Source organism: Apis cerana, linkage group LG11, assembly GCF_029169275.1.
Source record: "Apis cerana isolate GH-2021 linkage group LG11, AcerK_1.0, whole genome shotgun sequence".
NCBI classification, from domain to species: domain Eukaryota; kingdom Metazoa; phylum Arthropoda; class Insecta; order Hymenoptera; family Apidae; genus Apis; species Apis cerana.
Window position 1 is genome coordinate 2,345,533 of NC_083862.1, and position 27,413 is coordinate 2,372,945.

Consider the following 27,413-nt stretch of genomic DNA (forward strand, 5'->3'; position numbering starts at 1 on the left):
ATAGGATGTTTCCTCATGTATGAGAACCATTATTACGATAAGAATCTGTTGTATTGAATCTATTGTAATAGAATCTGAAAACAGTCCATTTAAACGCATGTCCAAAAATATTTATATTCCAAATTTTTTGTTTATTTATTTTTAAAAAAGGCATTAATTACAAAGTAAGTTTTAAAATAGATATAATTCAAACTTTATCTTATTTTTGGTTTCTTTGTTCATTACTCTATGATAATGATTCACATAATTGTCATTTTAAGAAAACAATATATATTAACTAGAAAGAATTAAAAGAAAACAGCAATAAATATATATTATAATGTTTGAACATGATTATTTAAATTTAAATAATCATTTAAAAAATTCAATCGTAATTTTAATAAATAGGAAAAAAATGTGATTATGAAAATCTGAAAATAAAAAATAATTTGCAATTTAAAAATCCATTTAGTTTTCTTAGGAATAATAAAAAATGAAATAAAAAATACTTTATAACTTGTTCGGTTTTGAGATAGTATGATAATAACGTGTCAATCGTGCACGTGTCAGATATACACAAGGAAGCAATTACTTCTAAATCAATTGTTACCCCTGCGGAATTATTCTACTAATGTGCAACTCTATGTATAACTGTATGCAAGTAAAAGTTGTTGTAGCTGCTTGATCATGCGCAGATTGTTTTACCTTGGGAATGTTACGGATATGAATATGCACAAATAAATACGTATATATATTTTAGTAAAAATCCATAGCATTTATGAACAAACTAATAATCTTCTTGATCTCAAAGCAAACAATATCAAAAAATGAAATACAATTTTCACTTAAGATCGCATAATGTGATCGATTCGAATAATTCTTTTTCATATAATAATACAATTAATTACAAGTAACTATTAGTATAATAATATTAATAATATTAATAATTTAATTTAGAGGATTGATCAATAAAAGATTGATTGATAGATTTAATATTTTTCATTAAAAATAGAATATCAAAAATAAAATAAAATAAAATAAATATTTTTTAATAATTTTTAATAATATCTATGTAAATATAATAATTAATAAATTTTAATATCTATATAAATATTTTTTATAAAAATATTATTTTGTAAAAATCTTAAGTTTTAGATTATAAGAAAATGGAACTTTTCGTTAAAAAAAAATATTTAACTATTATTATTAATTTAACCATGTAAATTTTACTACGATATAAAATTGTGATTTTTTTTTCATTAAAATAATAATAAATGGATTATTATTTTAAGTATTAAAATAAGTAATCATTAATTATATACAAAAATATTGTTTCTCGCTTTTTTTTCAAATTTTCCTAAATTAAATAATATATAATCAATTTAAATTTAATGTTAACATATTACATATTTTATTATAGAAATGATTCTATTTTATTTTATTTTTATTTTTATGTAAAAATTATTTTCATAAAATAATAATTTATAAAAAATTACATTTCGATACAACAAGTGAAACAAAAAATCTAAATTACTATAATAATCAAAAGATGTAATATAATCTGAATTTTCGTTAACATTAAAAGAATTTCATTGCATTAGAAATTTTTCAATATAATAAATATTATAAAAATAAGTGAAAATTAAAAAAATGAAACAAAAAATAAATCAAAAGATAGAGGAAAATAAAATAAAATAAATAAAACAAGACAAAATAAAATACAATAAAATACAAGTTATATGTATATTATATGTATATTATATAAAAGGCAAAGTATACTACAATTCTATTTTTTAATAACACTTAACTCATATATCATAATTCATACATATCATTTTTTGAAATGTAAGATATTTTTATTATTTTGCTAAAGTCCAAAGAAATATACTCAAGCATAGACTCCCTCGTAATATCTAGTTGAATGCACGCTACGTACAGCACGATATACTGTATGTAAGTACTTTCATAATGTCGAAGGAGTACAAGAGATTCGAAGCCTCTGGCACTCGACGGACGACTAGTGAAGGGAACGGATCGTCATTCTCGGTCGATATTCGATCAAACGGTCAACGAAAATGCTGCCCGAAAGTCATGTTTAATAGTCTTCGTGAAAATCTGCATATAAACCAAAGTCGTAGTGATTTTGAGTTATATATTTCACTTCTGAATCTACTTATTTATTTATTTATTTATTTTCCGTATATGCAACTGAAGAAACATATTAATATTAAAAATCATGAAGAATCGAAAGCAAGGTTATGATCAAATATGGAATACGACAAATAATTATTAATAAGTTTAGTGCAACAAACGATTGAATAAATTTAATAAAATCATGAAAGGACAACCGTTGGATCTATCGATCGCATACGGGGACTAAAAACTTGTTAAATGGTGAAAGAAAAATATTTTTGAATTATATTTTTGTATTTTGGCGGGAATTTAATGATAACGTTTTAATTACGGAACAAGAATATTTTGTTATTGAAACGAGTTTTCATCGGTGCCACGCATCGAACAAAGAAACTTCTTGTGAAAGTTTCCGTAGTGCATGATAAAGTGTTCTCTAGTTGGGTTCGCGGTTACAATCTTGTGGATGATTGTGATCAAAGTTAGTGTACTTTCGATGTGATCCCGCCCTTTGACGACAACAAAAAACGATACATCGAGGATGGGACGAGAGATTCTTCTGTTCCTTTTGGGAATTCTCGTCGTGGGTACACAAGGCATGTATTTTGAAGCTTCAATACATTTAATTACTCGATTTCACTGTATATAACTCAAAATTATCTATTATTTTTAAACTAGATTCTGAAACAATAAATGTTATTTTAGAATATTCGTTTTAATTTTATATTATTATAATAAATTTTATTATAATAAATACAATTTATTCTTTATAAGTTCGGATATTTTTGCAAATATATTTTTAAGAATCTACATTATTGGAATCTTCCTTGTTATCTACACCATTGGAATCCTCCTTGAATTTAATGAAGCGAATAATTTCATAATTTCAACCGATATATTATTTCTTTTTAATGTTTTTAATCGTTTTTTATTATTATTTTCTATGATTACTTTTTTTCGATATAAATAAAATGAAATTTGTATTTTTTTTTTAAATGAATTTCATATCTTTCAAATATGCAATATGCTTACAGTCGAGTTGTGAACTTATAATAAATGCTATGCTATTTTGCAGTTATTCAATGTATATAAAATAAAAAGTTCATTAAACCCTAGTATTGATATCAGAGAATAACAGAGCTATTTAACTATTTCGAATTTGAAATCCAAATTATACAATATTTTCTATCTGTTCTCGTGTTTTGTATTAAGGAAAGGAATACAAGTATACAAAATAGGTACCGCCTACTCGATTCTCGTCCACGCGGATTTTCTGGTGTCTCGAGGTCACCTGGTGTATCCGCTTCAAATAAAATGTACAGGTTCCTGTCGCTTTGTATTTTGCTTTCTCGAAACCTTGCAAATTCCAGGTTTTTAATGTCTTTTTTTTTTTCAAAGAAAAATATATTTCATATGTTATTTTTGTTCAAGGATAGTTCAATGATAAACATGATTCCATCTTGAAACGCTGTTCCAATAACAGCTGCGATTCGCAAAATCAACGAACCATTTAAAAATATTCATTCAGCGGAAGCAAATTTACATTCTCTTTTCCTGTTTAACCTGCGATAATAGTAAAATATTTCGAATTTTTTATGATTGATTTTTACTCTATTCGGTTAAATTTAATTTGAATAAAACTGGTCGCACAAGATAGGAAACAGGACTCACTATGAAGGCAGTCAATCGAAGCGAGTTTTACCTTTTGTAATTCTTATTCTCCTAGTTGACCTACATGAAACACCTTGGTAGACATTATATGTCTGGTGTGCATATATTAACGGTCTTATAATATTACTTTGCATGTAATTCTTGAAAATCTATATACATCTAATAACAATCTAATATACATCATTAATTTTAAAGAAACGCGAGCATTAAAAAATTCATTTTTTATAGATTGTTTTTCATCATTTCGTTCCATTTTTTCATTATAAATATATTTGTCATTTTTCATTCAAAATACTTTTGATTCAAATTAATACTTAAATAAATAGTGGCAAATTATAGTAATGTAAGTTTAACTTAAACACCTATTTAACTTAACTCAACATAGAAATAATAATGTAATTTTGTAATTTAAAATATTGTAATTTAACGTCCTTTAAAAAAATATAAAAATATATAAAAAAAACTATTGTTAAAATCAAACTTATAAACAAATGATTAAAAAACCAATCGATATAAATAAAATTATTATTGATTTCTGTGATACTAATTTTTAATTAAGGAAATTAGAAAATTCGATATAATTTCAATTAAAAAAATAATTTTGGACAATAAAATATGTATATATAAAAAGTATATATGAAGATAGTGATTTAATTGATTATTTTAATGAGAAATATTATATATAAAGAAGTTCTTGTATTATGTAAATTTTTAAGAAGAATTTGATTTACATTGGTTTCTGAACTTTCCAATAAAATTTCAATACAATTTCTTAAAATATTTTATATGATATATAAATTAATATTTTATATGATTTACACGGTAATTTTCAACTTGTCAAATTATACGTAATAAAGATTTACTAAATGTAGAGCGTTTTACGTCATCGACAGGTAAACTACAGATCTTTTCGTTGAGAATAACGCTCACCTGAACTTTCATTTGTGCAGGCAAAATCGCGTAGGAACATGTCTTTCATGGAAAATATAATTGCAATTTAAAAGTAATATCTTTATCATTATTATTTTTTGGTTAAAAAAATTTTTCACTTTCTTATTAAAAATTTTTTTAAATTAATTTTTCAAATTAAAAATTCTTTTTATCAGTAGTCAAATTTGTAATTAAAATAAATCAAACTACAGACAATATTTTAAAATGCTATAATAAATTTCTCTATATTTTTTTTATAAAATTCAAAAGAAATTTAGAAATTAATATTTCAATAAAAAAATTAACAATGAACTCTTTAATGAATAAAAAATGTAATTTTTTGATAAACAAAAATTCATTTAAAATTTTTAATTATATTTAAAGTTTTTTTTTACTTTTTGAGAATTTATTAACAGAAAAAAATATATTTCACAACTCATTTTATTTTTTATTTTTTTATTTTTCAAATAGAATTATCTGCAAATTGATCGATATAAATTATCATATACGTACATACATAAAAAAGTCCAGTTCGCACGCCTTTGACTAATCCAATTCCAGAAACTCATGAAGATCGTTATTGATAAAAAGATAGAGTAATAGGTTAGGTTGATTTGCAAAGAAGTGAATTGATAACCAATATATACTGTATAGAAGCTTATGTTAAAATGGGGAAGTGAAGTAAAAGCGTCCTCGAGATTCTAGGCGAACGCTTTTCTTTCGTTCTTGCAAAGAAGGAAGCGTGTCGAACGTTATGGACTTGCACGATTCTCGTTTCTATCGAGCTAAGCTGAGACTGTCGTAACATTTAACTCTCGACGGTTTGACTGGATCGAAGCATGCGAAACTCGCGATAACTTGTGCTAAGGATAAACTACTTGTTGGGTGGGGCAATATGTTTCGACAATATACAGGTGAAATTTCAAACGACAATAAATCGCTTCCTTTCTCTTGTGATCAACATGTGCGACGAATCATATATATTTTGGTTGTGGCAGTATATTCAAAACTTAATCCATCAATTATACAATAATCATTGATATCAATATATTAAACTTTATTATTATGTATTTAAAAATTTTGAATTGTTTCATATTCATATATATTATTGTTCATAAATATTACTTATCTTTATTATTCAAAAAATATAAATAAAATATGATGTATAGAATGTACATATTTTCGAAATTATTTTATAAAATTGAAGTATATATTATGTATTTAAAAAATGATTAGGTTAGAAATTTATTACTTCAGAAAATTCTTTCATAAAAAATTTATTACAAAGAAAATGAAATTTTTTTATATATATCTATAATAAAACAGTAACAATAACAAAATTAAAAGAAGATTAAAAAAAATATATATAAAAAAAAAATAGCGTTTCCAAATTTTTGGCCAGTATATAAAATGAAATATTAAAATTTTGTTCATATAGACAGACTTTCATTGTATGAATATTGTTTCATATATCAATATAAATTGATAATTATAGAATTTAAAAATATTTATAATGTAAATATTTACAATTTTGATATTACTTCATCAAATTACTAAATATACAAGTGTACGTGCAAATTTAATGAAACAAAAATAGGAAAGTTCACTGCTGTTAGTGAGTTTTCATTTTCTGACGCGTTGCAAGGTGTCGCAAGTCACCGTCGATCGCGATGACACATGCGCCACGTGTTTTGCCAGCATATACAATAGAGGTTAGGAAATTCACAAAACTTTCTATCATTCCCTACCGATAGAAGGAATAATAGAAATCTTCTTATAGTAAAAAATTAGTCAATTTTAACACAAGGATTTTAGCACAAATTCTGAAGAGTAAACTCACTATCTATTCCTTCCAATGGATCTTCGTAGAATTGAATAATGTTAACCGGTTTTCTGATGTCCTACTGGTACTATCCAAGTAATTGTAAAATTCGCTCTCGATATGTCCCATTTACATAAACGCAATAACATGTAATATGTGCTATTGCGATTATATATTTATATCTTTCTTTTTAATTCTTATCTTTATATATAAATTATATATATAAATATCAAAAATACGTTATAAATATCAAGAATACGTTATAAGTTATGGATTCAAATTTTAGAAATAATTTATACTGTTTGGAATCGTATCAAATTTTCTGTTTATTTTATTATTATGAAATTAATACTATAAATATAGAAAAAAATAGAAAATTAATTATTTTTTGCATTAATAAAATTCTAATTTGACTTTAATTTTTAATAAATATTGTAAAAATCAAAAAAAGAATGAAAAAAATATCAAGAGAGATTTGAATTTACGATTTCCAGTCAAAAAATATTCTATGTATTTTCTGTCAGGGATATATGCTAATATCTTTTTTTATTTTTTGAACATAAAGATTCTAGTCGAGAATATAATATTGGTAGTCGAAAAACAAAATATAGATTAAAAAAAAAAAAGAATTTCAAGAAAACATTTGAATCAAATTTCAAATAAGATTTATTAAATTTTTATCGATTTCTTTTTTCTTGTGATATAAATCACAATATATAGATCAAACAAACACGCCCTTTTTAATTTCCTGACAATTGTTTTTATATGTGCTATATTATATATATAAATAATTATATGTACAAAGAGAAATAATTTGAAAAGCAAATTAAAAATATTCATATACTACTATAATGTATCGATACAATTACTGCAATAAACAACATGTCAATAAATTATTCTATTTTTGACATTTCATGATGTAATATCGATTTAATCGAAAAATAAATGTTTTTGTTCGAAGAAAATAAATATTGATCTATATTTTGAGAAAACTAATTATTATCATTATTATAATATTATGATAGCGATTATATTATTTTTTTTATATTGTAAAAAGAAAACAGTATGATTGAATGAGAAAGCGATGTATAAGAAGAGAAAGTAGCAATAAAGTTTGAAATTAATATTAAGTTAAAGATATAATGAGATATAATTGTTAAAGTTTCATTTTTTTAAAACTGCAAACATTAAAAATTCTAAACATTATAAGAATAAATTATCAAAAAAGTTCAGAAATAAATTATTATTATTTATACAGAAAGAAAAAAATGATATTAATGAAAGGAATGATTTTAAAATAAACAAAATAATCAAATAAAATTCATAATTTTAATTTAATAGATTAGATAATACATCTTGATATGAACAAAATAGATAAAAAATTAATATTTTCGAAATTATAATTTTTTTTTAAATAAATGATTTGATTGTTTCGAAAAATAATATTTTGTGTAAAATCATTTTTTATTTTTTTTTCTTATTAGATTAAATTATAATCGATCTTCTATTTTCACACACACTTTATATATTACATCTGTATGATAATATACTTATTATTTTATTTTTAAATATATTTATTTAAAAAAAATTATTTATAATTTTAAAAATTTATATTAATAATTTTTTAACTCATTAGAATTTCTTTCTTTATTTAGTAAATACTATCTATTTTAAAAGTCAATGAATGCTTTCTTTTATATTTATTTTATATATATATATTTTTTTTTATTTTTTTCGAATTGTCAAATCATAAAAAAAGATAAAAGATAAAAGAACAAAGATAAAAGAAAATGACGATAAATCAGGAATTATACTGTGGTGACATGCTTTACCGGTAGTAGTCCCGATTCGAAGTAGCTCCATGTCGTACCGTTATTTCGGCTTCAAAGTTTTGTAACCGCGTGACCCAGACCCATGAAGCGATCAGCGAATGCCAAAGACCAGACTAAAGCTAGTACGTGTTTACACGTACGCACGCAGCAATTAACCGAGAATTCTCGACCTTTTCGTCTCTTCGAAATCTGGATTTAATGCGATTCTTTCCTGGAATTTATTTAATTTATCATTTATATTTAAAATTATTTTTAATAGCTATAAAATATAAAAATTATAAAAGAATGATAAATAATTACATAATTATATTAATTTTATATACTTTAATATTAAAATTATTATTATTTAATATTTTATATTTAATATTCAATAGTTTAATTGAATCATATATTTAATTCTTACATGTATTTATACAAATAACTTTAACATAGTCCATAAATTTTATAACGTGGTGTACATATATATATAAATTTTAATATATGATATTTTTCTAGTATTGAATTAATATTGTATGAAATTTTAAGAATTAAATAAAAATATAATTCTTTTTTTTTTAATTTAACAAATAAAATTTATATTTTATTTAAGTTAATTTTTATAAAAAAAATTATATTTAAATTTTTTGAATCTAATTTTCGTATTATGAGGATATATGAGGGTATTATATTAGTTTAGTTTATTAAAAACAATTATTTAAATTTCTGAGTTTAAAATTATTCGAATTTTTAAATTTCTTTTATTCTCTATCAAAATTCTTCAATAATTTTATAACATATTTAAATTTAACCTTTTTTTATTGCAAATTTTTTTTTCTTTATACTTATACTTATTCATCTTTTATCGAAAGTTAGTTGAGAAGAAATGACATTAATAAGATTTAGATTAAAAATTTGATCTTTATTGTTAATAATAACTTTTGTATAATTAATTAATTTAAATTCAAATCTTGATGAAGTGACTTATAATTACATAGAAAGTGAGCGGAAGAAAAGATTAAACATACAGTGAAGAGATGTATGTATGTCTAATCGAAATATATCGTGAACCGTTGCACGCGCGAACGCGTTTGTACTAGCTTTAATTAACTCGTTCGCACGAAACGGTAACTCGATGTCTCATGAGAAACACTACCTTCTCGAGAGTTCGAATAGAGAATACACAGTGGCTTTCACCCTATAAATCGAGTACATAGACATAGATTCAAATTTAAATTAACGGATTTCCATTAGATATTTGATTGAAAAGAATTAACGGATAAAACCGAGAAGATTGTAAATTAGGATTGCTGTAGATTCTCGATTTGAGAATTTAAGGCCAGTTCTTGCAATCGGCCTTGAAATATCACCGGAAACTTATTTCATGAGTTACACGACTGCGTTATAATCGCCTTTGCGATTGTATCGTTCATATGTACCACTGTTCACGAACTTACGTTACTATCCTTCTCTGTTTCCATTTTGATATTTTTGTATTTCCATGTAATATTACTGGAACCAAGCAAATTTTCAATTATAAATATAGTTGATTTTAAAAATATTCGGTTTTTAAAATATGTATTTTCTGAATATATTTAATTTTTAATTACTTTCTTTATCATTATCGTACATTATAATTTTTTGTTTTAACAATTAAACTATCATTGTAGCAAAATAATAAATAAGAATGAAATATTGAATAAAATAATTTGATTATTTAAAATATTTCGTTTACTTTTCTATATCAAAAAATATTTCAGATAGAAATTGAGTATGTATATGATGCTAATACTAGATGCTAATAATTTACTTGTATGAACAGTGCAGCATATTGTTTTTTATAAAAAAGTTATAATATATTTTTATAAAAAAATATTAATTTAATAGATAAAATTGAAACGTTATAAAAATTATCATATGAAAAATAAATTATAAATATTTACTATGTTCTTGTCAAAATTATTTACAAAAACTTTAATTAGATTAAGTTATGACTGAAATTATATATCTTTTGTATCTTGATAAAAATGTATATATAATTATTTTTTATAAATTATTTGTTTTAAATTTTTTATTATTCTATTATATTACGTTATGTTAATTTTTTTGAATTAGCATTATATTTTAAAACTAATTATTATATCATAATTGTTAAAATGAAAACTTTTATTTGCTTATAATAATAATACATTTGTTGTAACGCAAAATATTATTTATTTAAAAATAATACTTCAAAATACTCAAAAATATCACTAAAATATATAAAATAAAAATATTTGTAATTCATTACAGTTTTCAACATAATACATACATTTTTAAATATAATAATGATTTTTAATTGTTGCATCCATTATTGCTTACATTATTGCTTACATTTCTTAACAATATCGATAAATATTATATATTTTTATGTTTTTTAAAATTGTAATTAAAAAAAACTGCTTTCGCGACACACTTAATCTTGCTATTGTTTATAAGTTAAAAAATACAATTAATTTATTGTGAAAAATTTAAATTATAAATCACGATAAACAATTGTATAATATTTCGATCTTCTGATTGAAAAAAGAAATTATGAAATGTAAATATAGAAGAGATAGTGAAAAATAGAGATAGATAAATATTTTTTTATCTATCTTTAGTTGCACGAAATTCAACCGTTTCTCATGAGAATACCATGAGAATTTTATGGTAAATCATAAAGCGCACGTGCTTGTATATACACGTCGATTTCCATCGGCTTCTAACTGCTGGGTTTTTCACTATAAGAAAAAGTTTCTCAAGCTACTTATGGTCTTGTTCATACTTCCCGTATTCAGAATCAACCATAAGTTTATATCACTATATCTACACGACCTACTAATTTTTATCCTTTTGCAGATGATAGAAAATCTTCTGTACAATTTCCCGACTCATAGAATTCGAATAATAGAGTAAGCGTGGGATTTTGATCAAGGTTTCTCTTTGCTTCGTATCATAGCCATTGTCTGACTTATTTTGAAAGTGAAGTATGGCTTATAAACTGAGCGTAATGTAATACCTGTGTCCTTGACTATCCTCGACTTGACAAGAATATTTTTACGTAATGAAAGTTAGAAATTAAATGTGAAAGTAAATCTTATTAATTATCAAGTAATAAGAAATTCCTATATGCATTTATGTGGTATGTAAATTAAAAATATGGAAGATATTCGAAAATATAATATATTATTATTTTTACTAATTATATCGTACGCAACGTTTATTGAAAGAAAAAAATTGAAATCGAAAATCTTCGATCGAATATTTTATTTTTTAACATTCTAGGAATATTAAATTAATATTTGCAATCTTTAGCAGAAATTGTAATTGAAAAGTAATCAAAATTCTGTCTGCCATAGAAACTACGCTGTCTAGCGTAAATAATACTGCTGAAATTAAAATTCTAGCTTAAAAAACCGTGAACTTTCTACTAAATATTTAACATAACATTAAAATACCATTACATCGATTCATTAAATGGATATAACTACGCCATAATCAGCCTTTTGAGTATTTCATATTTAAATTTTTAATGTTTTTAGTAATTTTTAATTTTTAACATAAGATTTTTCATTAAGAATTTTATTTCATAACATTTATTTTGAAATAGTTCATTTTTATCCAATAATTACAGAAAATTTTAATAATTATTATAAAATATCACTTTTAATTGTAAAAATCTTTATGAATACTTTTAATTCTTTTATTTTAAATTTTTATATAAAGAGATTAATATTAACTGATTAACTGAGATTAATAATAGAATAGTAATCTATTTAAAAATATTTTAATACACAAAATTCTGAATATTTAATATACTGATACTTTTTTCGTAACTAGTTATAACTAATTTTTTCTTACCAAAATAGTCGTTAACACGTTACAAATATTTTATAAAATATAGAATTAAAGTGCGGCCATCCAGCTGTACCAATGAATGCCAAGGTGTCATTGTCCGATGAATCCTTAGCAACAGGCACTTTGGCGACATATACTTGTGATGCCGGATACGAATTATTTGGGTAAGTGACTCTTTAGAAATATCCGTTCTTTGTGGAATATTAAACGTCATACTTAAATAACTTACGAGAATTCATTAGAGATATAAGTAACTGTATGGTGGTTTAATTATAATAAAATTAAATTAATATAATATTACTTATAATAATTATTAATAATTAGTAAAGAGAAATTGAAAAAAAAATATTATTATGCTTTCTTCGCAATATATGTATAAATAAATAGGATTTTCATTTTTAAAAATTTAAGAAATGATTTTTCAAATCAGAATAAAACAAAAATCAAGAATAAAAAAATGCATTTGCAATTTCATTTTTTAATTACTGAGAACTTATAAGATAATATCCACTCAAAAACTTATAATATCTTATGAAACAAATCTTCCTATATATACGAAAATAATTTAAGCAATGAGGATTTTTTAAAATTATTTAATCGAGTATCGGAAATAGATATAGAAACGTTCAAAAATCCAACTTTTTTTAAATAAATAAAGATTGATGAATAAAGATTGATATTCAGTTTCAACCAAGCGATCGTTTGTATAGTACGATAATCGTCGATGGTATTACTTACTCATTATAAACTTTCTCCGTTTTATAATTTGTATGATTGACGATTTGTTTACGTGTTTACATGTTTGTCTTCCGTTCTCTTGTCGTGCATTGTTTATCATGAAATAAAGAATTTCGGTTATTTCATTTAATTATTATTTGCTCAGCAGTGGCACTTTAACATGCAACATTCGTGGAAAATGGCAAGGAGATCTACCATTTTGTGGTAAGCATTCTATAACAAATTTAATTTTATCTTTATCTTATTATTTTTATTTCACCTAACCTAACTTCACTGCACTGACACATTCGATTACGCGTTTCTTTTGATAATAAGCTTTCTCTTCAATACACATTGAAACAGTTTCGTGAAAGAATCAATTGCTCTTTACGATCGAAGAAATTGAACTTTTTCTCCTTAAAATGCAAAACGTAGTTACCTTTCTGCCAAACTAGAAAGTAATTTTTAGTATGCTACAAGATACTCTTGTTGAAATACATTGACCTTTGGTATGGATATTGGTCTCACTTTTTTTATTGGTCGCATTGCGACGTTTCACTTTTGCTGGCAAAATTGGTTTGAAACGCTGATGAGAAGAAAGTTTACGGAGGACGATTTATCGGTAAAATGTTACGCAAGGTTTTATTCGGTGACAGTTAAGCCTCGTACTACCAACTGCAATACCGGTAAACCGTGTCGCGTGGAAATTATTTTAAACGATTGGCCGAGGAGAATGCGGAAAAATGATAAAGCCGGAAGATGAAACACAAAGTACTTAGTACCTGCAACTTGGTGAAACTAACTGCGACACCAGATAATCTTTCTTTTTATTACTGAATATATCCTGCTGCTAATGAACATTTTGTTACGTGTTCATGACATTATTCGTTAGTGTTCAATTCCAAACTTGGCTTTACATCAATTCCATTCAAATTGTTTATTTTTAATCTATAATCTTTGTTATTGTGTTTCTTCTTGTTAAAATAAATAAATTTTAAAAAATTTTTTTACTTTCTAATATATTCAAAGTATAATTTAATATTTATTCTTTAATAGATATCTTTTTTGCAAGTAAAATAAAATAATCTCATATAATAATAAAAAAAAATTTATGAAACATTTACTATAGGTTTCAAAAATTAAAAAATCAGTTTTAATTATTGACTCTGAATATTAAATATTAAATACTGCGTTCTAAATATTGTGTATTATAATACTGAGTTTCATTTGCTTATTATGAACTAAGCTTATATTTTACAAAAAAATGATACGAATAAATTATAATAATAAATGCGTTATGAAAAACTTGACATTTATTGTATGACAAAATAATAGAAAAATAAAAAATTAATTTTAGCTATTGAATGATTAGAAAAAGTAAAAGTATTAAATTTGTTTTTAGATTAATTAATTTTTAGTAATTTAAAGATATTTTATAGACATTTAATAAAAAACAAAGAATCTTATTAAATATTAAATATAATTTAGAATTTAGAATTTTTTAGATTTACAGAAAAATCATAAAGAATTGAATATTATAATTTTGATATATTTCTAGGATTTAAACTTTTAATCAAAATAAATAAAGTAATAATTCAAATTGAATTTGATTACTTTTGATTTAATAATGTTATAATTTATTATATGAAAAAATAAATCAAAAATATAGTGATTGATATATGTAAATATTTTATACGTTTGTCTTTTCTCTTTTTTTTTTTTGCTTTTAATTTCTTACTGTTTAAGTTTATTATTTCAAATTTATTTAATCAAATATATATTATTGCAGGCACAAACGTAGCTTTTCGCAAGCCAACAAATCAATCGACAACCGTACGAGGCGGAGATGCTAGTCATGGAAACGATGGAGATTCGAGTACAGAACACGATGGAAAAAGATGCACCGAAACACAAAGCGAGCCTAGCCCTTGGTGGAAGGTCGATTTATTAAAATCGTATTCCGTAAAAGTCGTTAGGGTAACGACTAGAGGTTGTTGTGGTAATTTTCCTTTTTATTTTTCACATATTTATATTTATATTTTTTTTTTTTACAAATGAAAAATAAAAATTTTTTATTTTTTCATAAAATTTAAATACTTTTTTACTAGTTAAGAATCGCAAGTTTAAAATATTATAGACAATAATAGACAATAAACTGTTGAATCGAAATTAGAAGTAATTTTTCATTTTCAAAAGGTCACCAACCTCTTCAGGATATCGAAATACGCGTTGGTAATAGTAGCGTAGAATTACAACGTAATCCTTTATGCGCCTGGTTTCCTGGCACAATCGGTAAGCAAGTAAATTAAGCCTTTAATTATGTGTATCATTAATAAATGACAAAATGAAATTTCAGTGCTATAACACGGCAACAAATGATTTTAAACTTTTAAACGAAATTGAGATTTGTGAAATTTTTATATTGCTATTCCAAATTAAAACATAAACAAAATTTTTATTTTTGTATTATTATTTTTATATTATGTTATATTATATAATATTATACGAAAAAAACTTTTTATCAGTTTTTTTAAATATTCCAAAATAAATAAAATATTGCTTTATTCATCATGAATTGTGAATAAATATAATTTTTTTCCATAAAATAAATATTAAGTTAAATTAGATATATTTATGTTTGATAGTTTATAGAAATTTTTATTTTAAATTAAATTTATTTAATGATAAAAAAAACATATCAGTTGAAATCACTTTTTTTTATTTCTGAAAATATATATTTGTAGCTAAATGATTAAAATATTTATTTAAAAATTGATTTTACAGAGGAAGGAATTACGAAGACGTTTATGTGTGCCAGAGCTCTCGTTGGTCAATATGTGTTTTTGCAGTTGGTCGGTGTGGAGGGAAGTTTGAGTCTATGTGAAGTAGAAATATTTGCTGTTGATGGTAAGTCATAAATTTATAAGTATAAGTTGCTATCAATAATCTATTAAATAATATTTCTGTAGAAAAATTTTATTTGGCTTTTCGTAGAGTTCTCAACAGACAGGTGCGCTTATAGTGGAACGCCAGCTGACGCCGATTTGGCTGCTTTCAATTCCACCTGTTATGAATTCGTTGTCAAAAAGGGTGATTCTTTTCAAGAGGCCAGAAATTATTGCCGTGCAAGAGGCGGTGATCTTGTTCATGGTTTCAAGGTTTCAAAAATAGTTTTATATTAATTATTTATTAATTTAATATTTTCTTCTATTATATTCCGACTATAATCTTTTAATATTTATATTTTTTGTAATACAGGATGCAGCTTCCGTATATATATTAAACAATCTCGAAAGACGGAAGGACAAACTAAAGACTCAGCTGGTTTGGATAGGTGCTCAAAAGGAACCTTTGATAACGGCGCGAATATGGCGATGGGTTGATGGTGCATATATATTGCTTTTTAATCTCTGTTTGATTATGCATTGTTTCGCTTATACATTGATTACGGTCAAACCATTTTTTTTCCCTTCTCACGATTGATCGGTAACGTTTATGGGAACCAGGTCGAAAAGATACGGTTAAGCAACGCCGGTTGAATTCGTCGATCCAACCTATCAATTTATCTCATAATTATGCAATAATTATGCGATAATTATAATTTTCTCTTGGTCCAAAATTTGTTTCTCGATTAGCTATAGAGATCTGTGAAATCAAAGATTGTCTCAAAACAATTGATTGTCAGTGCAAAATAGCACGCACTAATAAATAAAACGTGAAAGTTAGTTAGTACTATGAGGAAATCAACGGGAAGTTACACTTGCGAGTATCTATTTGAACGTATAATCTCTGTTTATTCTTGTTATGTTTGGATTATACAGATAAAAAAATTTTTTTAATATTAGAAGCAGATTATTCTAAACAACGAATGTGTTTGTACCGATAGTAGTGCTGTTTTGAATCTTTAATTTTACAGATTTCTATGGGATCTAATTGAGAAACGAATTTTTGAATAAAAGAAATATTATAATTATTGTATAATTATCTTTTAATTTATTTGATAATGTTTGAGAAAATATTTTTTTTTAAAGATTATAAAATGATTTATAATAGATTTATAAAATTTTTTGTTATTTTTAGGTGAAATTGTACAAAAACCATCTTGGGGAAAAGATCAACCAAATAATTATAACGGCGAACAAAATTGCGTAGTGCTAGATGGTGGTCGTAACTGGCTGTGGAATGACGTTGGCTGTAACCTTGACTATCTGCATTGGATATGTCAAAGCAGTAAGTATATACATTAATATGCATATGTGTAAATGCAGAGAATTACATATATGATAAATCCATTTGTACGTATTTGACGTTTATACAAGAAAACAAAAAGGTGTGGCTCATGTAAAAATTTTTTTTTTAATGAAATATGTTTATATGTGTCTTTATTTATCAAGGACCACCTACTTGCGGTAGTCCAGAGAAAGCTGAGAATACAACAATAATGGGCACTAAACGAACCATAGGATCTATAATAGATTATGTTTGTCCTGATGGATATATGCTGATAGGTTCGAAGAGCAGGACGTGTGAATCAACTGGATTTTGGAGTGACGAGCCAGCCACGTGCAAGTGTAAGTTTAATTGCATGCACGTTTCTACGTGAGCTGCATAATTACTTGGATAATGATAATGTTGGTGATTAATAATCATGTGGCATATTATATTAACGTCATATTTTAAATGCTTGCAGTTGTCGATTGCGGTCCTCTACCTGAATTAGAAAACGGTGTAATCACGCTGGTCGATAACAGAACAACTCATGGCGCGCTTGCTGATTACGTGTGTAAAGAAAATTACACATTGCTCGGTGATGTCAGACGTAGATGCGGAGATGGTGGTATTTGGAGTGGACATCAACCTCAATGTTTATGTAAGAAATTGATTTAATAAATATATTTAATAAATATATTATGAGATAATAAATATATTACTTATCATAACAATAATTATAATTTAGGATTTTATTATTTATTATTTATTATTTTTCAGTTGATTGGTGTTCAGAACCACCACAAATTAATGGTGGAGTCGTGACAAATACTGGGAGACGAGCAGGGTCTACAGCTACTTATTCTTGTCAAAATGGATTCATTTTATTCGGAGATAACGTAAGTAATTTTGAATATAATTCAATTTATTACATTTAAATTTATTTTCATAATTTCTCTTATTTGTTATGCATGAGCTGTAAGACTATTTCAAATAAAAGTTTCATTATGTATATTTCACTTCGATTACAATTATATTATATAAGAAAATTTCAAAAGATTTACGCAAACGATTATTTGAACGATTATTGTACGAATAGAATACTAAATACATCGATAATCAATTTCGAAAGGTTCTTACCTGTGACATTGGTGGAGAATGGTCTGGTAAAGCACCTCAATGTCGATTCGTTGATTGTGGAGCACCAGCTCAAATCGAATTCGGTTCCGTGATCCTAATTAATGGCACTACTACAGTTAAAAGTTTGGCTGTATATACATGTTCAGAAGATTACTGGCTGGTTGGTGAAGCGAAACAAAAATGTACTAAAGAAGGAAAATGGAGTCATGATACGCCGTCTTGTGAATGTAAATTTTTCAAGTTTTTTGAAATGCATTATATTATAGCAAATAAGTTGAGAATTATAATTATCATTGATATATAGTATATAATATACATATATATATATAGTGATCACTTGCGAAGAACCTGAAGTACCAGCTGGAAGCTACGTTGTCGGATATGATTTAAATGTTCACAGTGCTATTGAGTATCATTGTGAAGCAGGATACCTACTTCAAGGCGAAATCAGACATACTTGTGGTAAAGATGGTGAATGGTCGGGAGAAGTACCAACTTGCGAGTGTAAGTTTCATTGTTGAATTTATTAAAAATTTCTTTCAAAAATATATATTTCTGAACATTAATTGAATTCATTTTAATATGAATTCTGATAAATATATGATAAACGTAAATGATATTTTTAATGATAATCTTTTATTTTTCTATAGATATAGACTGCGGGAAAGTTTTGCCTGTTTTAAATGGAGCTGTAGAATACGTGAATGGAACAACACATCTTGGAAGTGAAATCACTTATAGTTGTACTAAAAACTATAGGCTAAATGGAGTATCAAGAAGATATTGTTTGGATAATGGTCAATGGAGCGACGCGACTCCAAAATGTGAAGGTGATTATTCATTTTTTAAAATTCGCGCAATTTATTTTATATTTTATAATGATATATGATAATATATAATATTCTTTTTCTCTTCTATACAGAAATTCGTTGTCAGGAACCTGTTTATGCGGAACATGGTATTCTATCTGTAACTGGTAATGATCGAATGTATGGTAGAACTTTAATTCGTACTGGAACTCCAGAAAATTCTAATACTGGCGCGACTTCTTATAAAATCGGTGCTCTTGCAAAATACCGTTGTGAGAGAGGATATAAAGTAGTCGGGGAACCTCTGTCTACTTGCGAAGATAATGGAAAATGGAGTGGTGAAGTTCCACGATGTGTTTGTAAGCAATTTAAAAAATCATACTATTTAAATATAAATGATTGTAAAATGTTCATTTTGAATAAATGCATTTTTCAGATGTTGATTGTGGTAAGCCAGAACATATTCAACATGGTAGATACACTTTAACATCAAATGCTACTTATTATGGAGCAGCTGCTCTTTATGAATGCGACGGTAATTTTGAATTAGACGGATTTGCTAGACGATTATGTCTCGAAAATGGTACTTGGAGTAGTGACACTCCAGTTTGTAAAGGTAAATCTAAACTAAAATTTAATTTCAAATTGTTACAAAATAAGTGCTACGTATATAATGTATGATTATATTATGAATAATATGATTATAATATGATTATATTATGAATAATAAATTTTGTTAAATTTTATATAAATTTATATAAATTTTATATAAAAATTTCATTTTTCATATTTTTTAAAATATTTTGTCATTATTTTTATATTATATTATATTATATTTATTCTACTATTTATTCATAGAAATTAGATGCAAAGATCCTGAGAAAGAGGGCGTACTATCTACACAAGTTTCAACTCACAGCGTAGGTGGAATAGCTCACTATAGTTGTCCACGAGGATTTTATATGGAAGGGAATGAAACTAGAGTATGCTTACAGAACGGATCTTGGAGTGGAAACACACCTGCCTGTTTCTGTAATTATATTTCTCAAATACCTTGAATTTATGCGAAAATGAAATATAAAATTAAACATTTGATTCAATAGTGGTTGACTGCAAACATCCAGAGCCTGTAGAAAATGGAAGAGTGATAGTAGTAAATGGAACCACTACATACGGTGGAACTGCAGAATATCATTGTTTACCACAATATGAAAGAATAGGACCGTTTTTGAGAAAATGTTTAGATACAGGTTCATGGAGTGGAGAGGAACCCAAATGCGAATGTAAGCAAAAATAATATTAAGAATATATTGAAAAGATATATAGAGAAATATTTTCATGTATTATATTTAATTTATGACAGTTATGCCGAATGAAGTAGCGGAAACGCAGGGCGTAGGAACTAGTGTTGGTATTGGAGCTGGTGTTATCATATTTATATTAATTATTCTTGGACTTGTTTATTTAAGACTGTAAGTAAAATTTATTATAAAACAAGGAATATTAAATTAAATTAAATTAAATTTTGAAATTAAAAATTTGTTTAAAAAAAACATATTTTTTTAGGAGGAAAGCTACGCCAGTAAAAAATACTGAAAATGTACAAGCTGCTGAAAGAAAGGAAGATCAAAATGCTGCTGTTATGTCTTATGCTACTCTTAATGATGGCACACCTAATAATATGTACGAAAACGTTCCAGAGGATGGTCTTTATGATAGTCCTTATAGCCTAAATAGTAGTACCTATAGGTAAGAAATCTTTTTAAAAAATTTTTTAATAAAAAGAAGATGATTAAATTATTTTTAAATTAAAGGTATGGTACTAATATGAGAAGACATTACGGTAGATCTGGACATTATGAGGCAGAACCAGTTTCAAACAGAAACGGCATTACAATTAACGGAGTGTCTGTGCGATAGTTTGAAATATAACAATTAGAATCAACCAAGTGTATTTTTTAAAATTAGATATTATTTATGTACAGGTAGAAGGATATAAATACGTGAAACTTTGTTATCTTTATTTATATTATTATATTTGGCGTATCGCCGATCTATGTAAATAAGTAAAAAGAAGTGATAAATTTACGATAATGTTTTTCATACCAATGATGAAAATATGTTATATTAATGAACATTCTTATATTATTTCGACAATTCAATGTATTATTATGTATATAAAATGTTCTCTTAATATAGAACTGTTTCAAATAACGAATTTATAACATAAATTCGTATGTTGATTGATTATAAAAATAAAGAAACCACTCTTGTTTTATTTTGTATTTTGATATATTTTTAAAAATCACTGAAAAATACCATTTTAATTATAATATAGATTAAACATATAATATAATAATAATATAAGTTATATATTGGATAAGTTATATATTATGATGATATAGTATAATTTTATTTATTAAATTTACTGTAAATATGATTATGAAATATATAGCAACTATATGTATTCAGTTTCATAGCCTTATAAGGTAATGATTTCTCCATCAACAGTTAATTCCAACTAAGGTATTTATAATGACATATTCTTTCAAAAATAAATCAATATATTTTCTAACATAGTATCCAAAATTTTTAGCACTAATATTATTAATTTCGTGAATTGATTATTAAAATATATAAATAAATTAACTTATTTTTAAAATAAAATAATCATTAAAATTTGTAAATGTAGATTAAAAATTAAACTAAAAATTATCATTAATGTAATAAATACTACTTATTTATACTTTTTATTTATATTATTTTAAATATTGAAATAATTTATTGATTGCGAAAAATGAAGAAAAAATCGATCGTATAATATATTTTTTCTTGCTCTAACGTGGCCTAATTTTTGAATGTCTAGAAAAGGCTTGAATAATGAATCCTTCACCAGATGGCGTTACTTACCCGGGTGTGGTAAATAACCATAGAGTGACGCGTAACGTGAGTCACAGTAGAGCACGAGTGTCTGTGCTGTTCTGTTTTTTCAGATTTTTCTAGTTTTGAAGCTGCTAATAATCAGGTTAGTAGAAATTTGTTTGTTTATTCGAATGTTTGAATATAAATCCATCTTGTGATTAATTTATATATATAAGAATAATGCGAAAATTATGAAATATTTGACAGCAGTCTATTTGCTTATATGGACAGCCATTGTTATTGTGTCGTTGCTTCGAAGAAGTGTATACGTTTTTGTTAATATTTCTCGTTTAACAAAATTATTTTTATATTTATTGTTATTTAAAAAGAAGTAATATCTTTTATATAACAATAAAATAAGAATTTTAATCATATCTAGTGAATGTTTACTAAAAATTAAATATTGCCTACGTCAAATTTTACGTTTATTTAGCAAAAATTTTAAAATATAAGATTAAAAATTGTAGCTTGATATTTGTTCGGAAAAACATAAAAATGCAAATATATTAAAAATATAAAATAAATCATTATTTTATAAATAATATTTTAATAAATGTGCAACAATTTTCAATAATATATTAATTTTTTGTTAAGTTTTTAAAATTTAAATAAATCACACAGTGAATAAAATTTTTATACAAACTTCTATAGATGTAGAGTGTAATGTTCTCTTTATTGAATCGTCATGTAGACGATCTTATTTTTATCCCGATTTTGGTTACGTCGTTATTTCCTAAGTCAATTGTCTAAAAATAAATAATAGTTCAGTAATGATAGTCTTGTGTAAGGTACGTAAATATATTTAACGTTTACTTTTTTTTCTAACTGTTCTAAATCATGTGAACAAAAATACTCAAATTTACATAACCTCTGTCCCACTTGCAATGCTATCTTTAAAAAATATTTCTGATGAACAAGAGTTTTTTTAAAAATTATATAATAATAATATATGCTGGCAAAAAATATGAATTAAGAAATTAATTTATTTTTTATTCATAATTTCAGGTATATAAACATGTCTTCGCGTAAAACAGCCGGACGTCGTGCTACCACTAAAAAACGGGCACAACGTGCAACATCAAATGTCTTTGCTATGTTTGATCAAGCTCAAATTGCTGAATTTAAAGAAGCTTTCAATATGATTGATCAGAATCATGATGGTTTTATTGATAAAGAAGATCTACATGATATGCTTGCTTCATTAGGTAAGAACATGAAAAAATATTTATGGCATAAAGATTTCTTAAATTGTATATGATAATTTATTTTTGCTTTAGGTAAAAATCCGACTGATGAATATTTGGAAGCAATGATGAATGAGGCTCCAGGACCCATTAATTTTACAATGTTCTTAACTTTATTTGGTGAAAGGCTTCAAGGCACAGATCCAGAAGATGTAATTAAAAATGCATTTGGTTGTTTTGACGAAGAAAATACTGGACACATAAATGAAGAACGCCTTAGGGAATTACTTACAACAATGGGAGATAGGTAATTTTTATATTTTATTTAATATTCTTTATTATTTTATTGAAATTTCATTATTTTTTATATATTTAGATTTACGGATGACGATGTCGACGAAATGTATCGAGAAGCACCTATCAAAGGATCAATGTTCGATTATATAGAATTTACTCGAATTTTAAAACATGGTGCTAAAGACAAGGATGAACAGTGAAAAATCTAAAATCAGCGTGCATAATACGTTTTAATATGGTTGCAATTGTAAAGTTTGAAATATTGTATTTTGTACATCCTATATTAATGAGAATAATTGCAAATCTAGGATTCATATTATTTTTCGAATAACTGCCTTATCTCTAGATCCTAAATGTATAAATCCTAATATTATATAAATATATGATATTTATTTTAAAATATAAATATTCATATATATGAATTATCTAAATGAGTATAGAGAAAAAACGAAATTATTTCATATCTTAATGCAAGTTAGAATTACTGTAAAATCAATAAAAACATAATATGTGATATATATTATATGCTACATTAACATATAATTGTTAAAAAATTGGCATTTATATTTTAATATAATGTATTATATATAAAAAAAAATGTCTATTTTTACATCCATTCTATTTGATTTATAATATATATATTTATATATATATTAAGCAAAAATTGTCTTAAATAGAATTGTTAAATACAAATTAAAACAAAAAGAGACTAGTTTATCTAAGTAAATGTAAAATAAAAAATATTTATTTCTATTAATTAATGATAAAATATAAATAAAATATTTATTTTTTATTCAAATTAACGTAAAACAAGTATATTAAAAATATTTAATAAATTGAGTAATAAATAAATAATAAAAATATTGATTTATATTTAAAAAGAGAGATATTAAAAATAAAAAAAATGTACTATTGATATGTATTAAAAAGCTTTAAAAGAAAAATAAAATTGACAGAGGATTTTGGTAATTGACAGGCGCGATCATTTCGCGTCTGCGCATTAGAACTTATGTACAGTATATACAGAATGAAGTCTCGCGAAGCCGCAGTATCATTTCCACTAGTGCGAGTGTGGAGTTTACTTCGTCTGTTCGATTCGTCATTTCTGCCACTCGCGGTGATCTTTCTTGTCGCGTCCTGCTCAGTGATTGTTCCATCGAAGAAAAAAGCGAGGCGAAACATACTGGATACGTGTACACTCGGGAACATTGGTTTTTGTCGATCTTCTTGCAAAAAGAACAGAATTAATATCCGAATATCGTTCGATCATTCATTGACTGCATAACACGATGTGTTTATTGTTTGGTGAATGTTACAGTGAATCGATGTGTTTCGTGTAACGTTGTTCGTCTTGTGAGTGAATTTTCCCTAATTGAAGTAAAGAGATGAGAAATGAAACGAGGGACAAAAGTAGAAGCTGTCAGCCGCGAATTGGGTTACGTCCCGTTCGCCTGGCAACGATATATGACGCAACAGCCACCCTTCGTTAGTATCCGTGGTCCTCGTGATTTTTACCTGCGGTTTTAATTGCAACAGGACTTTACGCGAAAAAGAAACGCTAAAGTGATCTCCATGCAATCAACTATCCTCGTTCCATTATCTTCATTGCGCAGTGAGTTTTGGAGGTTAGCTGATCACAATTAAGAAATTTAAACGAAAGCGACACCCACAGAGGCAGTCGGATCAGCTGTTTCCCCAGGACGACCTTTCAACTACGCTTGGTAAGTGTTTTTCTTTTCAAATTGTTATTATATCTTTCGTAATACTATTGAAATAATTATTTTTTTACTAAACGTTACGAACAATTTTTTTATAGTATACCTTTAATCATGAATTAAATCAACTGCGCGTAATTAATTCTCTTTTGAACGATAGCATTCCTGCATTACATAGAAGAGTTCATTTTTTTATATATCGTTACATTAAATAATGTAACATATTTTTATATATACATTCGAAATATGGGATATAGTAAGAAAAATTAGATATTATTAAATTTTGAATGCTATTTCGTGATTTTCTTTTATGTGTGTTTTAATATATAAAGAATAATATATAGAAAAAAGACAAGAAAATATATCACAATAAACATATGGAACACGTGACTATAAATGAGAGCGCTGTCAAAAGCAAAAATGTTGGCTCGTCTCGCTATTAAAGAGTTCTTTATTTCTAGACAGTAATTACTAAAGAATGATATTCGTTCACAGTTCGGAACGTAATTTGACTTTTTAATGCTAAAATATTGTAGCATGAAAACGACTTAACGCTTGCGAACAGTGCAATTTTCGGTGCAATTTTCTTGAATCACAAATAAAAAGATAATAATACATAAATGTGCACATTGCATACGCTCGATGTAATATGATCCAATGCTCGAACTGGTCATATCACTTTGATATTGCATAACATGCTTCTACGATTGCTTAAGAACATTAATATAAAAGCGTAACGAGTCTTGAAATTGAATGAATTTAAGTTGTCTCGTTCGACGATCAACTTTCACGAACTAATTTTATCGTTTATTCTGTATAATAAGAAAGTAAAACTTTTACATTTCAAACTTTGAAATATTTACATTAAAAACGATCAATTATTTACAACACGATTTTTTTAGATAGATGTTTAATATAAAAACTATGATATAATAAATTACTTAGATTATTTTACAATATAACTGGTCATATATAATAAAAATATCATAAATATATGTAAAGATAAAAAATGAAAACATAGAACCGATATTTTTCACATCAACAAATTAAGGTTTCCGTTGAAACGCATACAAATGAAAGCAGTATTATCAAACTAATTGTATGTACTGAGTCAGGGACGTCTCTAATATGCAGCCATGTTTTCAAACAGGTTGTTCTAAATACTAGGTAATACGTTAAATCTGTTACGCGATTTCACGTTCTCTGCTGCGAATCCCCGTTTTTTTTTTCGTGTCATATTCTTTCACAATAAGCACTAGGCATCTAATACCACAGTTGTTCAATACAGCTAATAGCTTTACAAAATTGATCATCTTGTTGCATAATGTTCACCCAGAACTTAACCTAATTCTTGATGCTTAATACGACATAAAAAATTAAATTTAAATATATAATAATTATTAATATTAATAATAATATAATTACATTTGAAATACAATATAATTCAGAATTTATTTTTCTATATGAAAATTATATATTAAAATTTATACTAAAACAAAATATTTAAAAAATGAAAATAAACTATATAATAAAATATAATGATTTATTAATAAAACAAGTTCAACTATTCAAAAATTAATTTTAAATATAATATGATGATATTTTAAAAAAAATATATGTTTTCCAAAATTAAACAAAAAATAAATATAGAATAAATATAGTTTGATAATCAACAATGAAAAATATAAATATAATATTTCAAAATTCTTTTTTAATATTTACAAGATTATACAGAGAAACTTTATGTTATAATGTATTTAATGATATTGATAAGATTTTTGCAGATATAATTATTATAAAAATATTTTATATATATTTAAATTATATTAATCTTCCAAAATGATAATCAAAAATATGTTGAGATAGCAAAAACGGAAAGCAATTGGTATATTATATATCATCAATAATATATTTATAGTGAAAAATTGATATTTATAAAATTAATAAATTTTATTTATAAGTTCTATTTAATTATTTAAATATATATCTGATATACTATTTTAAAATGTTAATTGACTTGGCATTATTTTAGACAAATAATTTCTTCTTTCCATTAATATTAAGCTTTTTTTAGAAAATAATTTTTTTAATGATATTGTTGAGATCATTAGTTAAATTTAGATACAGATTTTATTTTCAAACTTCAAATTTGTTCAATTTGAGATCTTAATGGAAAAAAAAGAATTATATATATATATATA

General features: G+C 25.0%; 3 protein-coding genes and 1 long non-coding RNA gene across 10 annotated transcripts in view; 3 read left to right on the forward strand and 1 right to left on the reverse strand.

The window, feature by feature from the left end:
- Window positions 1–1,971: 1,971 nt before the first annotated feature.
- On the forward strand, window positions 1,972–21,372 carry LOC107997239 (sushi, von Willebrand factor type A, EGF and pentraxin domain-containing protein 1). Of its 4 annotated transcripts, none has more exons than XM_062081368.1 (22): window positions 1,972–2,705; window positions 12,266–12,383; window positions 13,106–13,161; window positions 14,726–14,935; window positions 15,133–15,228; window positions 15,721–15,843; window positions 15,931–16,094; window positions 16,195–16,321; window positions 17,017–17,166; window positions 17,331–17,507; window positions 17,627–17,806; window positions 17,926–18,044; window positions 18,278–18,512; window positions 18,616–18,789; window positions 18,936–19,115; window positions 19,208–19,453; window positions 19,531–19,710; window positions 19,953–20,126; window positions 20,198–20,377; window positions 20,458–20,566; window positions 20,661–20,843; window positions 20,909–21,372. In XM_062081368.1, exons 1-22 carry the CDS (start codon window positions 2,651–2,653, stop codon window positions 21,012–21,014), a joined length of 3,342 nt encoding a protein of 1,113 aa, XP_061937352.1. In that variant the 5' UTR covers window positions 1,972–2,650; the 3' UTR covers window positions 21,015–21,372. The 4 variants fall into 4 exon arrangements, with proteins under 4 accessions (XP_061937352.1, XP_061937350.1, XP_061937353.1 ...); XM_062081366.1 differs by having other exon boundaries at window positions 1,973–2,705; window positions 13,103–13,161; XM_062081369.1 differs by lacking the exon at window positions 1,972–2,705 and adding an exon at window positions 5,139–5,624 and having other exon boundaries at window positions 13,103–13,161.
- On the reverse strand, window positions 7,978–13,736 carry LOC114577455 (uncharacterized). Of its 2 annotated transcripts, none has more exons than XR_009831807.1 (3): window positions 13,376–13,736; window positions 12,958–13,170; window positions 7,978–8,575 (listed from the first exon to the last, which is right to left on the reverse strand). It is a non-coding gene; the product is annotated as an uncharacterized LOC114577455 (long non-coding RNA). The 2 variants fall into 2 exon arrangements; XR_009831806.1 differs by having other exon boundaries at window positions 8,019–8,575; window positions 12,223–13,170; window positions 13,376–13,706.
- Window positions 21,373–21,989: 617 nt separating the features above from the next.
- LOC107997164 (myosin regulatory light chain sqh) lies at window positions 21,990–23,804 on the forward strand. Its single transcript, XM_017055595.3, has 4 exons — window positions 21,990–22,119; window positions 23,022–23,221; window positions 23,294–23,507; window positions 23,577–23,804. Exons 2-4 carry the CDS (start codon window positions 23,032–23,034, stop codon window positions 23,695–23,697), a joined length of 525 nt encoding a protein of 174 aa, XP_016911084.1. The 5' UTR covers window positions 21,990–22,119; window positions 23,022–23,031; the 3' UTR covers window positions 23,698–23,804.
- Window positions 23,805–24,528: 724 nt separating this feature from the next.
- Window positions 24,529–27,413, forward strand: part of LOC107997212 (uncharacterized) — a 52,894-nt gene continuing 50,009 nt past the window's right edge. For all 3 annotated transcript variants that reach the window (XR_001765951.3, XM_017055645.3, XM_062081373.1), the window contains exon 1: window positions 24,529–25,218. The gene's annotated coding sequence lies outside the window, so the exon portion shown is untranslated. The remainder of the gene's footprint in view (window positions 25,219–27,413) is intronic.

Bases quoted from the DNA above. Each gene is read 5' to 3' on its own strand.
- LOC107997239 (XM_062081366.1), top strand. From the start codon at position 2,651: ATGGGACGAGAGATTCTTCTGTTCCTTTTGGGAATTCTCGTCGTGGGT. The intron at 13,162-14,725 runs GTAAGCATTCTA...ATATTATTGCAG, and splicing joins AGGAGATCTACCATTTTGTG to GCACAAACGTAGCTTTTCGC. The intron at 17,167-17,330 runs GTAAGTATATAC...TTATTTATCAAG, and splicing joins GCATTGGATATGTCAAAGCA to GACCACCTACTTGCGGTAGT.
- LOC107997164 (XM_017055595.3), top strand. From the start codon at position 23,032: ATGTCTTCGCGTAAAACAGCCGGACGTCGTGCTACCACTAAAAAACGG. The intron at 23,222-23,293 runs GTAAGAACATGA...TTTTTGCTTTAG, and splicing joins TGATATGCTTGCTTCATTAG to GTAAAAATCCGACTGATGAA. The intron at 23,508-23,576 runs GTAATTTTTATA...TTATATATTTAG, and splicing joins CTTACAACAATGGGAGATAG to ATTTACGGATGACGATGTCG.